The sequence below is a fragment of the Phyllobates terribilis genome, unplaced genomic scaffold, assembly GCF_046119375.1.
Source record: "Phyllobates terribilis strain yellow unplaced genomic scaffold, ASM4611937v1 Scaffold_120__1_contigs__length_5212024, whole genome shotgun sequence".
Taxonomy (NCBI): Eukaryota; Metazoa; Chordata; class Amphibia; order Anura; family Dendrobatidae; genus Phyllobates; species Phyllobates terribilis.
The window spans coordinates 1,631,195-1,645,828 of record NW_027362880.1 but is presented as its reverse complement, the minus strand read 5'-3'; the positions used below and the strand labels follow the sequence as shown (position 1 = coordinate 1,645,828).

The window sequence follows — 14,634 nt, the reverse complement described above, 5'->3', positions numbered from 1 at the left end:
AGGATTGAAGGTTGTGTGTAGGTAAGTACCGGGAGACTAGGTCACAGATGTATGGAGGAGACTGGTTGTGGATGGCTTTGTATGTCATGGGTAGGGCTTTGTACTGCAGTCTCTGGGTAATGGGGAGCCAGTGAAGGGATTGACAGAGGGGAGAGGCTAGCGAATAGCGAGGTAACAGGTGGATTAGTCAGGCAGCAGAGTTTAGTATAAATTGGAGAGGTGCGAGAGTGTTAGAACAGAGGCCACACAGAGCAGGAGGTTGCAGTAGTCGAGGCGGGAGATGATGAGGGCATGGACTATGGTTTTTGCAGATTATTAAGTAAGGAATGTACTGATCCGGGAAATATTTTTGAGTTGGAGTCGGCAGGAAGTGGAAAGGGTTTGGATATGTGGTTTGAAGGAGAGATCAGAGTCCAAGGTTACCCTGGGGCAGCAAGCTTGCGGGACTAGGGAGAATGAGCAGTCATTGTGGTGAGATGTGATCTTGAGAGTAGAGCGGAAAGCTGATCTTCCGTGATGGCAGAGAAGCTGGTTTTGGAGGAGGAGGACTGAGTAGATATGAGCAGGGGCTGTGGGGGTTGTCGGCCAAAGCTTTCTCTGATGTTATCAATCTTCTGCTTGAAGAATGAGGCAAAGTCTTCAGCTGAGATGATTGGAGAGGAAGAATGTGCTGGGGGATGGAGGAGAGAATTGAAAGTGTTGAATAGCTTTGTAGGGTTGTGAGACAGGGAAGCTATGAGAGATGAGCAGTATGTTTGCTTTGCTGCAGTGAGTGTGGACTTGAAAGTAGTGCAATTAAGTGCTCTTTGGAGTGGGATCTTTTCCATCTCTGCGCAGCAACTCTGGAAGCCCTCCTCAGTTCTTTAGTCAGGCTGCTGTGCCAGGGTTGCCTGTTAATTTTGTGAGCTTTGCTATGTCTGAGAGGGGAAGCCGATTTGGGAGATGCAGATATAGTGGTGTTATATAAAGCGGCAGCATCTGCATTGTGTAAGGAACTTATGTTTGCAAGAGGGAGAAGAGACTCGGAAAGTGAATGTAGATCAAGGTGTTTAAGATTGAGGGTGTGCAGGTTTGTGGAGTGGGGATTGAGCACCTCGAGAGGAGAGGGAAGAGAATGTAAGTAGGTTGTGGTCAGAAAGAAGGAGAGGTGAGTTAGAGAGGTTAGATAGGGAACAGAGGTGGGTGAAGATGAGGTCCAGAGTGTGGACATCTTTGTGTGTGTCTGTGGAGGACCATTGAGCGAGGCCGAAAGAGGAAGTGAGAGATAGAAGCTTAGAGGCAGATGAGAGGGAAGTGTCAATGGGGATGTTGAAGTGACCCATGATGATAGTGGGGATGTCAGCGGAAGGGAAATGATATGGACGATTCCTTATCTTAGACTAACAGAATTTAAGCTAACAATTTCTGGAGAGGAAGCTACAGTGTCGCCAAACTGGGACATGAGTTCTCCTACGAAGAACACGTGACCGCTGAGCCGCAGCAGTAGCCGTGCTGCGGCAACATTGTGAGAGCAATTAAGGAGAATGAATATTCACTGCTCCCCTCATCCATGGGTGTGGGAAGCAGCGAATATTCATTTTCTTTAGCAGCGAGCACAGTGTAATCTACAGTAGGTGGCTCCTGCCTCCTGTGCCCCGCTACGCTGCCGCTCCCCCCACCAGCCACAGTGTGTGTGTGTATGTATATGTGTATGTATGTATGTATGTATGTATATATATATATACAGTACAGACCAAAAGTTTGCTGCGGAATATGTTGGCGCTATATAAATAAAAATTATTATTATTATATGTTATTATATAACATATAAATGTGCATATGTAGCAGAGCTGAGTGTGCGTGCACTGTCCTTGCCGCAGTGTTGTATATGCAGTACAGACCAAAAGTTTGGACACACCATCAAGAGTGTGCAAAGCAGTCATCAAAGCAAAAGGTGGCTACTTTGAAGAACCTAGAATATAAGACATATTTTCAGTTGTTTCACACTTTTTTGTTAAGTATATAATTCCACATGTGTTAATTCATAGTTTTGATGCCTTCAGTGTGAATGTACAATATTCATAGTCAAGAAAATACAGAAAAATCTTTAAATGAGAAGGTGTGTCCAAATATATATATATACAGTACAGACCAAAAGTTTGGACACACCTTCTCATTTAAAGATTTTTCTGTATTTTCTTGACTATGAATATTGTACATTCACACTGAAGGCATCAAAACTATGAATTAACACATGTGGAATTATATACTTAACAAAAAAGTGTGAAACAACTGAAAATATGTCTTATATTCTAGGTTCTTCAAAGTAGCCACCTTTTGCTTTGATGACTGCTTTGCACACTCTTGGCATTCTCTTCATGAGCTTCAAGAGGTAGTCAACGGAAATGGTTTTCACTTCACAGGTGTGTCCTGTCAGGTTTAGTAAGTGGGATTTCTTGCCTTATAAATGGGGTTGGGACCATCAGTTGTGTTGTGCAGAAGTCTGGTGGATACACAGCTGATAGTCCTACTGAATAGACTGTTAGAATTTGTATTATGGCAAGAAAAAAGCAACTAAGTAAAGAAAAACGAGTGGCCATCATTACTTTAAGAAATGAAGGTCAGTCACTCCGAAAAATTTGGAAAACTTTGAAAGTGTCCCCAAGTGCAGTTGCAAAAAACATCAAGTGCTACAAAGAAACTGGCTCACATGAGGGCCGCCCCAGGAAAGGAAGACCAAGAATCACCTCTGCTTCTGAGGATAAGTTTATCCGAGTGACCAGCCTCAGAAATCGCAGGTTAACAGCAGCTTAGATTAGAAACCAGGTCAATGCCACACAGAGTTCTAGCAGCAGACACATCTCTACAACAACTGTTAAGAGGAGACTTTGTGCAGCAGGCCTTCATGCTAAAATAGCTGCTAGGAAACCACTGCTAAGGACAGGCAACAAGCAGAAGAGACTTGTTTGGGCTAAAGAACACAAGGAATGGACATTAGACCAGTGGAAATCTGTGCTTTGGTCTGATGAGTCCAAATTTGAGATCTTTGGTTCCAACCACCATGTCTTTGTGCGACGCAGAAAAGGTGAACGGATGGACTCTACATGCCTGGTTCCCACCGGGAAGCATGGAGAAGGAGGTGTGATGGTGTGGGGGCGCTTTGCTGGTGACACTGTTGGGGATTTATTCAAAATTGAAGGCATACTGAACCAGCATGGCTACCACAGCATCTTGCAGCGGGATGCTATTCCATTCGATTTGCGTTTAGTTGGACCATCATTTATTTTTCAACAGGACAATGACCCCAAACACACCTCCAGGCTGTGTAAGGGCTATTTGACCAAGAAGGAGAGTGATGGGGTGCTACGCCAGATGACCTGGCCTCCACAGTCACCAGACCTAAACCCAATTGAGATGGTTTGGGGTGGGCTGGACTGCAGAGTGAAGGCAAAAGGGCCAACAAGTGCTAAGCATCTCTGGAAACTCCTTCACGATTATTGGAAGACCATTTCCGCTGACTACCTCTTGAAGCTCATGAAGAGAATGCCAAGAGTGTGCAAAGCAGTCATCAAAGCAAAAGGTGGCTACTTTGAAGAACCGAGAATATAAGACATATTTTTAGTTGTTTCACACTTTTGTGTTAAGTATATAATTCCACATGTGTTAATTCATAGTTTTGATGCCTTCAGTGTGAACGTACAATTTTCATAGTCATGAAAATACAGAAAAATCTTTAAATGAGAAGGTGTGTCCAAACTTTTGGTCTGTACTGTATATCTCTGAGGCTATGTGCCCACGTTGCATTTATGAAGCAGAAAATTTCTGCTTCATTTCTGCAAGTCCTCTCCCGGAAAAACGCATGCGGAATTCCGCACTCGTTTATCGCGCATTTTTCGCGCGTTTATCATGCGTTTTCCACATGCGGAATTGCCTTGCGTTTTTTATGCATTGGACAAAGGCAATTCTGCTTGCGGAAACGCAAAATTAAATGACATGCTGCGGATTTTTGAACGCAGCATAAACGCTGCGGAAAAATCCGCAGCATGTGCATAGAACTTGCGGAATCCCATTGGGGACCATGGGGTGCGGGTTACCAAGCGTTTTACAAGCGTTTCCGCTGCGGAAATTCCGCATCAAAAACGCTTGAAAAACGCTACGTGGGCACACAGCCTTATAAACGGTACTCCCAAATCAACTGGGAGCTGAGGTTACCCGTATAGTCCCCACAGGGGATGTTTGGCCTACTTATAATGATTTTCTGGACTCTTGTAGCTTGTAACAAAAGTTAAGTACCGACACGTGTAACGGCTTCTTGACTCTGCATAATACAGAAGAAGCATCCATGAAGTGTTGTGCCTGCTATCTGATGTATATCAAGTTCTTGTAAAGTAAAGTTATTTTTGGACTTTGGCCTCCCTCATTCATCTCCATACCATCTGGTCCGGGTTATGTATATATGGTTATATTTATGTTTTATATTGGGATCTGTGATTTCAGTCTACTCCACTGTGTATAGGATGTCTATAGGATAACAGAGTATAGTAAAGTTGTTATGGACGTGACTCAACCAATATTGTGCAGTGAGTCTGTATAGTGACCGATTTTTCTTGTTGCTAAAACTGATCTATTTTTTTTCATGTTAAACTTTTTTTTAAAACTTTTTTTAAACAACTCCCATTAGTGCGATCATACAACATACAAGCCTCTGATTGCTCAGATAATGCACTGTACTACTGTAGTGCCGTGTATTATCACTGCCTGTCAGTGTAATACTAACGGCCCCGTACACATGAGATAAGTGTTGGCTGAACGGTCATTTGGCAGACGGCTATCTCTCCCGACTCCCCCATACATACAAATATTCCAGCTTTCCTGTGATCTGTATGAGAGAGTCACCTCCAGACTCCTCTAGTGGAAGATTATCTACAGGAAGAACAAACGGATTAGCCTCTAAAATTCAGGATGCCAGATCCTTCTCTGCCCTGGCATCATCTATCCGGAGGCCCCCAAATACATTATATAGTCGACCAAACCCCCGAAATCAGTGCTTTCATGCAACTTTAGTCTAATGTGTATGGGGGCGTTAAAAGTGTAAAGGACATATTCATACTCTTGCTAGAGCAACTCCATTTTGTCTGCTTCCTTTAAAATCATGTTATTATCACTCCTTGCATAACATACATTCTTTCTTTCTTTCTCTTCCCATGGAACTTCTCTCACACTAACTTTTTCTCAAGAGAACATTTTGTCAGACACTCTGTTATCTAACTTGTTTAGGCCAGGTTTGACCTTGTAAAAGGCCCGACCTAATAGACTTTTGTACATTGCAGGCCCAGACACCATTATTAGGCATTTAAGTATTATAGTAACTAAGTAGCCCCAAACAATCGAGTACTTGGGGAAGGAGGGGCATTTAGCCCAACTCTGTCAAACCTTATTAGATGCCATGTTTGCTTTTGACAGTAGCAAGTGGTTAAACTACCATGGTATCGTTGTAACTAGACGTCCCCATATTATCAAGACCTTGGGGGAGAAGAGACTTTCAGCAAAACTCTACCAAACCTTCTTAGATGCCATGTTTGTTTTTGTCAGCAGCAAGTGGTTAAACTGCCAGGGTTTGTGTTTCCGCCGCACTTGTGCCATCCCTGCAGTGTACATCTATGTTCTGGTGCCCAAAAGAGGTTTTTTGTTTTTCTTAAATGTTTAACGTATTAAAAATAAGAACATTTCTTTTTGCATGATTTTTTCTTTTTACAAGAATTGTTGATACCAATTTTCTTTTGAAACATTTTAATATCTGTTTTTTTTCTGGTGTTTTTCTTGCAATATAGGAAAGCCTAAGGCCAGAAATAAACTCCATAAAACACTATACATGGAGACTTTAGTATCAAATCATTTCTGTCCGAGGTGTTTGTGAAAACAAAAAAGGTTTTCTAAATGCCTCAAACTTCTATGTGTGAATGAGACATGAGATCTAACGAGATAGAAGTTTACAGACTAGGAAAGATGGGAAACATTCATATAGACGACCGGTGGTGATGTAGTCAGTGACGGACTCTGGCCAAATATGTTTGTAGAGCCGTAGTAGAAGATGAAGATGTCGTCCTCCTCATGAAGTAGTTATTTCTCATGTCACGTGTAATGAATATCTCCTGCAGTATTGCTAATGCCGATTCCAGTGTCGGTAAATGAGACGAGAATTAGCTTTATGGAAGATGAGTCTGTGAGAAACGTATTCAGCTACAGACTCCAAGGAAGAAACTGCTTGTTGTCTGTGGCCTAAAATATATAGGTTTTATTACTAGATGTAAATAAGAAAACTAAATACTGTAAAATAATAAATCTCCTCATATGTTTCCCCTTATTATCTCCAGTAATTGTATTATTACACAGGGTATTTATGATGTTACATAGGCTCATCTTCTTCTCATTCTCTACAATTTCGGATCCTCTCAGATCTTTTATAGAAGAGAATTTTCCTGATTTTACCCATCAAGGATGGATATGGACAGACACAAGATGGCGGAGAGGATATTACACCTCACCCTAGAGATCCTCTTCCGGCTTACTGGAGAGGTGAGAGATTCTGATGATGTCACATTACATCATTCTTATCTATGGGAATAACAGGTGGACAGAACTGGAGAGGTGAGGACTCTGGAAATGTCTGTACTGAGATTTATTAAGGTGTTTCTCCATTATCAGGATTACACAGTAGTGAAGAAGACCTCTAGTGAGCGCTGTCAGGACCCTATGTCTGAGGAATGGAGAAGACCCCTGAGCCCAATCACGGGGCCTCCACCTCACCCCTTCATACATGAGGACATCAATGACCAGAAGATCCTAGAACTCACCTACAAGATGTTTGAGCTGCTGACTGGAGAGGTGACACTGCTGGGAATGCTGGGACATTATACAGTACACTATTAAGGGATTTGGGGATGACGGTATCATTGTATGTGTCAGGTTCCTATAAGGTGTCAGGATGTCGCTGTCTATTTCTCCATGGAGGAGTGGGAGTATTTAGAAGGACACAAAGATCTGTACAAGGACGTCATGATGGAGGTTCCCCAGCCCCACACATCATCAGGTAATAGACAGGACTAAATACACACGGCCTATAATTATCTGTATGTAAAAAATGAATTCAGTCCTTGTATGTGTTTCCTCCAGATCTATCCAGTAAGAGGACAACACCAGAGAGATGTCCCCGTCCTCTTCTTCCACAGGACTGTAAACCAGAAGATCCCAATGTTCCTCAGGATCATCAGGTAGATGGAGGGAAGGTGTCATGAGATCTCCCCTATGATGTGTAGACGGCTGTGAAGGTCTTGTGTTCAGTCTCGTTTTATCCACCAGTATTATGTGTTTTATACTTGTGTAATGAGAACGGTGGAGATGGCAAGATTAGAGCTGATCATAGATGGGACTTCTCCATCTGTCTGTGACTTTTACAATATTTGTTTCAGGGTGAAGATCTGACCCATATTAATACTACAGAGACATATGTGAGGGGTGATGAGCGGTGTAAAGAGGAGATTCCTACATATGACTACCCAGGTGAGTAGTGACCACTAAATGCAGAGAAGTCACAGATTCTTCTCAGTCACCGGCTGTGGCTGCTTTATCGGTGGTGTAGTCCGGCCGTATCACAATCGTGTGATCAGCATTTTGCCGCTAGAGCATAACATTCGCCACCATCTGAAAATGTTCAAATGACTTTGTGAATTGTGAAAGCCCTTTTCTGTAGAACTTACAACCTGGAGGATCCACCTACCCCCTGGGATTAGGAGACGCTGACCGTTACCTGCCCAGATCTGTAAACTATAAAGCCAAATGACAGTGTACGTAGAAAGTGCTGACAAGTGAGAAAATCACTTGAAGAAAAATATTATGATGGACCTGTAAGAGAAAGCGGAGGGTAATGATGCAATAACAACAGAGTTTCCTTTTATCTCAACTTTATTTTAAATCTAACTTCAAACAGGATTGTGATAAACTACACAGAAAACATTACTCCTGTGCCATGATATATCTCTAAGCTGTGCGGGGCTGATGGCTGTAATATACATTTATTCACGCCTGCAGGAGATGTGTTGGCTCCAGCCCTGGTTTCATGGATTCACTCCACGTCATAAATTCCATTATGTTTTCATCCTAAGGAATTCAGATTACTGCACAATCTCTCCTGAAATGGGGGCGCTAATACTTTCTCTAAACTCCAGTTTAGTGTTGGAGGTCTCTCCCCAAACATACGTTGTTGTTGGGGATCTAACATAGAATAAAAAAAAATATTTTTTTTTTACAGGTTGTGGTGGGATCGGCCTGTCTCACTTATGTGAGACTCTAACACCCTGGTAGTCTTTGAAAAAAGATCTCCATTGCTTTTTCAAAATGTCCGAGATCTAAATTTAAGACCCCTCATCTCTGCACTATTATAAAAAGTTCCATTTGAACGTCTAATATTTCTTCTTGGCACTCATCTGACAGAAAATATTGTCCCTCATGATAGTTTAGATTGCCAAGAGCCACCGAGCCCCATACTCCAATTACCCCAGAGAGGTTTCACCACTAGTTACTCATTTATTACTGATGAAGACTGCTGAGTTTGATCATTTCAGTAGATGTGTTATTGTCTATAGTCAGTTTTTGACTACAGTAGTTGGTGCCCAAAATATTCTGATTTAAGCCCTTCCCGCAGCCAGTTTTGTGTTGTTAATCAGGTCCCATTTTTCTAATCTAACGTGTCACTTTATTTGGTGATAACTTTGGAATTCTTCACAAATGATAATGGGAAACAAATGTACCTTACAAATTATTTTCCAACTTCTCTTGAATCCGACAATACCCTATATACGGTTGTATCCTACTGTCTGGGCACATGGCAGGTTAAGAAGGGAAGGAGCGACATTTAACTATTTGAATGCAGATCTTGCTGGAATAGTTTGCAGACACAATGTATTGGGGGCACTATTCATGATCACCTGGAAGCTCAAAAGATGGCTACCACGAACAGCCTTGGCGCTATCTACTCTGTTTTCTAGATCCCAGGGATTGTCTTGCTCATCACTTATTTAACCCCACTACATGGATCTGGACTTACACAGAGACCCCTAGGCTTGGGCCACGGTGTTACCTGCTGTTCTGTGGAGTGAGATTGCAGGAAGAATAGTCAGGTAGCCGGGTCAGAACCAGGAGGGCAGAGAAAATACAAAATCAAAAGACACAAGAGTAGTCGGTAAACGGGCCGGGATCACAGCAGAAAACAAATACACAAGCCGGGAGCCGAGCACAGAGGACTGAACCAGAGGAGAACAAGGCTGTATCTGGCAGCTTCCAGCAATATGCTTCCAGCTTTAGTAGGGTGCGGTGCTTTCCAATTGGTTGAAGTAGGGAGCAGATTACTCCAGCTGGACAGCACACAGACCCATACTGCCAGACAGAATGGTACTAGAGGTCACAGGCACCCTAATCTTAGTGGCTGGACAGAGCGTCGCCCAGAGCTTCTGGTTCTGACGTCTCCTCCATCACCAGTGCCACCTACAGGATGAATAAGGCGGCTCCTGGTGACAGAAGCAGACATCGCAGGAGCAGATCCCAGAGGAGATGGGACACACCATTTGCAGAAGCCCTAATATAACAAAATGTCAGAAAACCAGAGCAGTAGAAATCCCCATAAAGTGACTCCATTTTGGAAATTATCACCCTCAGTGAATTAATCTATAGGAGTTTTGATTATTTTGACTCCATAGGCACTTTCTGAAAATTAGCACGCAGTGGATGTTGGAGATTAAAAATTGCACATTGGCTATTTTTTTACCAAACACATAGTGCCCAGATTGTGCTCCAGGAGACACACACTGTAAATTAAGTCGGATCTTCTCACTATAGTATTGCCAAAAACATGGATGCCAAATGTTGTTAGGTGCAGAAGCGAGGGGGGGATTTGACTTCGAAAGAGCGGATTTTGCTGGATTGGTTTATGGAAGCCATGTTGATTCTAAAGAGCCTTTGAGAATCTAATAATGTGGAAACTTCTGTTTGACTTGAGTGGGGCCTTGTTTTTTGTGAGATGAGTAGAAGTTTTCATTGGTATAATTTTTGCCTACATAACATTTTTTGATGGTTTCTTATTCCTTTTTTTTGAGGCAGAATGAACAAACAGTTGGACACCACGCTCTACTGGTTCATCCTATGAAGTTTTCTATTAGACTGTGAACTGTCATTCTGTCAATAACTTCCCATTTCTACAGAGATTTTAAGTACAATTAACACAAGAATCCCACTGAAAAATATATTAAGATTGCATACCACTTCTAAATCAATCTAAACACACACATCCCTGAGGTACATGCTAATCCAGGGAAATGAAGGGATATATGCTCAAGTTTAAAAATCAATTTTATTACACAAATCTAAAAAATAGAGGAATATTTAAAATCCTCTATTGTTTCGATTTGTGTCTAATAAAATTGATTTTTAAACTTGAGCATATATCCCTTCATTTCCCTGGATTAGCATGTAGCCCAGGGATGTTTGTTTAGACATTTTAAGTAGAAATGTTAAAAAATATAAATTTCAAGGATATTTTATTCAAAATTAATAATTGTTTTTTTTCTTGGCAGATGACTGTACCAGGAGATCAGATGGACAGGAGATTTTTAAATCAAATGATCTTGAGATTCCACAGGATACAATTGAAGTGAATACCATTACTCCAGACATGCCATCATCCCTTCACAGCAAAGATCTGTCATCTGATCATTTGAAACAGGTCCTGTCTTCTGATTCATTACCGACTACTCAGGAAAATCAAAGTCACAAAATAAGCATTAAAAAACAAACTGCTCCTAAAGAAAAGAAGCCATTTTCACATTCAGAAAATGGAAACAGTTTTACCATCAAAAAGTCTATTCTTAAACATCAAAAAATACACACAATGGAGAATAGATTTTTTTATTCCAAAAGTGGAAAATATTTTAACCAGAAATCAGTTTTTGTTAATCACCAGAGAAACCACACAGGGGAGAAACCTTTTTCATGTTCATTATGTGGGAAATGTTGTAACCAGAAATCAGATCTTCTTCGTCACCAGAGAACTCACACAGGCGAGAAGCCTTTTTCATGTTCAGAATGTGGGAAATGTTTTAACCAAAAATCAGTTTTGACTAGGCATCAGAGAACTCACACAGGGGAGAAGCCTTTTTCATGTTCAGAATGTGGGAAATGTTTTAACCTTAAATCAGCTTTGGTTAAGCACCAGATAATTCACACAGGGGAGAAGCCCTTTTCCTGTTCAGAATGTGGGAAATGTTTTAACCAGAAATCAAATCTTGTTAATCACCAAAGAACTCACACAGGGGAGAAGCCTTTTTCATGTTCAGAATGTAGAAAGAGTTTTACAGGTAAATCATCTCTTGTTACACATCAGAGAACTCACACAGGGGAGAAGCCTTTTTCATGTTTAGAATGTGGGAAATGTTTTAATCATAAATCAACTTTGGTTAATCACCAGAGAACTCACACAGGGGAGAAGCCTTTTTCATGTTTAGAATGTGGGAAATGTTTTAACCAGAAATCAGCTTTGGTTAATCACCAGAGAATCCACACAGAGGAGGAGCCTTTTTCCTAAACTTTTTCTTTTTAATCCAATACATTTGAAATTTTTTTCATTAGTGTTTTTTTTTGTTTTTACAAAACAAAAAAACAGTTCATACAATAGTAAAATAAAATAACATACCATAGGGATCACATATGCATCTCTCCTATATATCCTTTCAGCTTCCCCATTACCGTCTGATAACTTGCAGTTAATATATCTTACAATTAACATTTCACATTCTTGAAATCTTATATAACCATAATATTGTAATAAACATTATAATCCTATACACATATAGGTGTGCTATATTACCCATACCACATGTTAAGGAATTCCAATACACATTACAATGAAACATTAGACCTCGCCAATACCCCCCTTCCCCCATAAGTCATTGTCTCTCCAACAATAACCCCCTTGATGGCATTCCAGGTTTATCCAACCATAAGCCCCATATTTTCTCAAATTTATTCATTGAGTTTTGTTTTTTACATACCCTTTTTCTAATCTGATAATATTATTTATCCTACTTTTGAGTTCACTAATTTCTGGAGGTGAGGGGTTAATCCATTTGGATGCAATATGTTTCCTAGCTTGAAATAAAATATGTGAAATCCCTATTGAAATTGGGTCAAATTCCATATCATCCTCTAATATACCTAATAGGCATTTTTTGGGTCTGGTTGAATATCTATTTTATATACCCTCTTTATAATAGACAGAACTCCTTTCCAGTAGTTACCTAACTTCCGGCATTCCCATAGCGGATGTAATAGGCCCGCAGCATCCATGTTACATCTTGGACATTCAGTCCGGTATCCTATGTTACATAGGAATCTAGGCGTCTTATATTTCCTATGTATTAATATGATCTGGGGAAATCTCTGAGCCTCATGTAAAGATAATTGGGGTACCAGTTCTAATACCTCTCCCCATTGATCCTCAGAAATTGGACCTATATCTCCATCCATTTTTGTCTAGCTGGAGAAGGAAATATTTTTAAATAATTATCAAGAAGGACTCAGTGAATATCAGACATACGACCATTAGGATTTCCCTTCTCTAATACCAACTTAACAAAAGTATTATTTTCTACCCAAAAGGGAGTCCATCTTGATTGTGCATTAAATTAATGCCGAAACTGTAAATACTTATAGAATTGTTTGTCAAGTGGGTGTGGCCTGCAAGACAAGGTGGCAGCAGCTTAATTGCATAGCTCCAGCCAGCCAGGATTAAACCAGCACAAAGCAGCACACAGCATTGTCCTACAGCCTCTTACCTAACACCCGGTGGCGGCGGAACACCCAGGGCCCATGATGACAAGGTCCCAGAAAAGAGGATCCCCGGCGAGATTGGAGGCTTTCTTCCAGAGGGGACAAACAACAAGAACAGTGAGTAAGATGGCGCCGGCTTCCCCTTCAGCCTATTCACACTCCTCTAGAAGCTCGGGGGGAAGGGAAGCAGAGACTGAGACACAGCAGCAGGGATAACAAGCCCACAGCTCCAATGACAAGGGCAGATATGCAAGATTTTCTGGCTGCAATTCGCTCCTCCATGAGGGAGTATATGCAGGCAATGTTGCAGGAGATGAAAGGGGAGATTACTTCCATTGGGGATCGCACTTCCCACATTGAAAACAAGATGGAAGAATATGCCAGAATGATCAATGCCTTGGTAGATGAAAATGAGGCACTCAGGGAAGAGATGTCTCGGGTCACTGATAAAGTTTATGACTAAAGGCACCGTCACACTAAACGAGATTGCTAGCGAGATCGCTGCTGAGTCACAAGTTCTGTGACGCAACAACGATCTCAGTAGCGATCTCGTTAAGTGTGACACGTAGCAGCGACCAGGCCCCTGCTGTGAAATCGCTGGTCGTGTCGGAAATGTCTGGACCTTTTTTGTATCGTTGAAATCCCACTGGGTAGCATGCATCGGAGCGTTTGACACCTTACCAACGACCCAGTAAGCGACTCAGAATTGAGACACATAGGCATGCATTTGCGTTGCCTTTTCCGCACCCCTCAGCTCCGATTGGTGGTCGCTACTGCGTTCTGATTGGGTGGCGGCCTAGCCTTATGAGGCGACATAGTAGCGCTTCCGTCCATTGTTCGTGACCGCGTGCTTGTTACAGATCATAGTACAGTTTTCCAGACTGCGACTCTTCTTCGATTCTTCAACGGTTCTTTTGACCTATCTCTGTGCACGGTACGTATCGTTTGGGGTCTCAAATGCATTCCCATTGCCTCCTTAATTTATAGGACACCTACTAATTATCAGCTATCATTGCTCTGGATGAAGGGAGGGAGGGCTTGGCTTCTATCTGTGTACATATGCTTTTGCATGGGCAGCCATTTTAGGGGGTCTCGTGTTCGCACACCCGTACAGCATGTTTTCTGGCATGCGCGCTAATGGAATGGAATGCATTTATTGCTTTATTTTTTTAAAACCTTTTCTCATGTTTTCATTTTATATTTTTCAGTTTGCAGCATCATGAACAATGCGCAGCATGCTGTTGTGTTTGCTGCATTGCTGGTTGAGGAAGCAAAGTGTCTAGATGAGGCACGGATGCTTGAGAGGCGTTCCAAACGAAAGCGTCACATGTGGACCAGAGAGTGGCTGCAGAAGAGGTCCGATTTGTCCCACATGCAACTTGTAAGAGAGCTTCAGGAGAAGAATCCTCATGATTTCCGCAACGATCTGCGGATGTCAGAAGAATCCTTCATACATTTACTGGAAAGAATTACTCCACTGATTCAACGGAAGGATACAGCGATGCGTGCTGCCATCCCAGTAGATGAAAGATTGGCAGTCACGCTGCGATTCCTGGCCACCGGACGCTCACTGCAAGACTTGCATTTTTCTTCAGCCATTTCAAGGTCCCTGCTCAGCATTCTAATTCCGGAGACATGTAATGCCATTTTCCACAGTCTACGTAGCTACATGCAGTTTCCCAACACGGAGGAGGAATGGAAAAAGATTGCCTCCGATTTTGAGCAGCTTTGGCAGTTTCCTAACTGTGGTGGGGCTTTGGACGGGAAACATGTCCGGAT

General features: G+C 41.8%; 1 protein-coding gene across 2 annotated transcripts in view; it reads left to right on the top strand.

Annotated features, from left to right (window-relative positions):
• LOC141201636 (uncharacterized) overlaps nt 1-11,624 on the top strand; it is a 35,021-nt gene extending 23,397 nt beyond the window's left edge. For both annotated transcript variants that reach the window (XM_073663651.1, XM_073663652.1), the window contains exons 2-7: nt 6,436-6,555; nt 6,685-6,864; nt 6,946-7,069; nt 7,153-7,250; nt 7,449-7,539; nt 10,605-11,624. In XM_073663651.1, the coding sequence (XP_073519752.1) occupies nt 6,478-6,555; nt 6,685-6,864; nt 6,946-7,069; nt 7,153-7,250; nt 7,449-7,539; nt 10,605-11,611 (1,578 nt within the window). In that variant the 5' untranslated portion in view covers nt 6,436-6,477 and the 3' untranslated portion in view covers nt 11,612-11,624. The remainder of the gene's footprint in view (nt 1-6,435; nt 6,556-6,684; nt 6,865-6,945; nt 7,070-7,152; nt 7,251-7,448; nt 7,540-10,604) is intronic.
• Nucleotides 11,625-14,634: the final 3,010 nt, after the last annotated feature.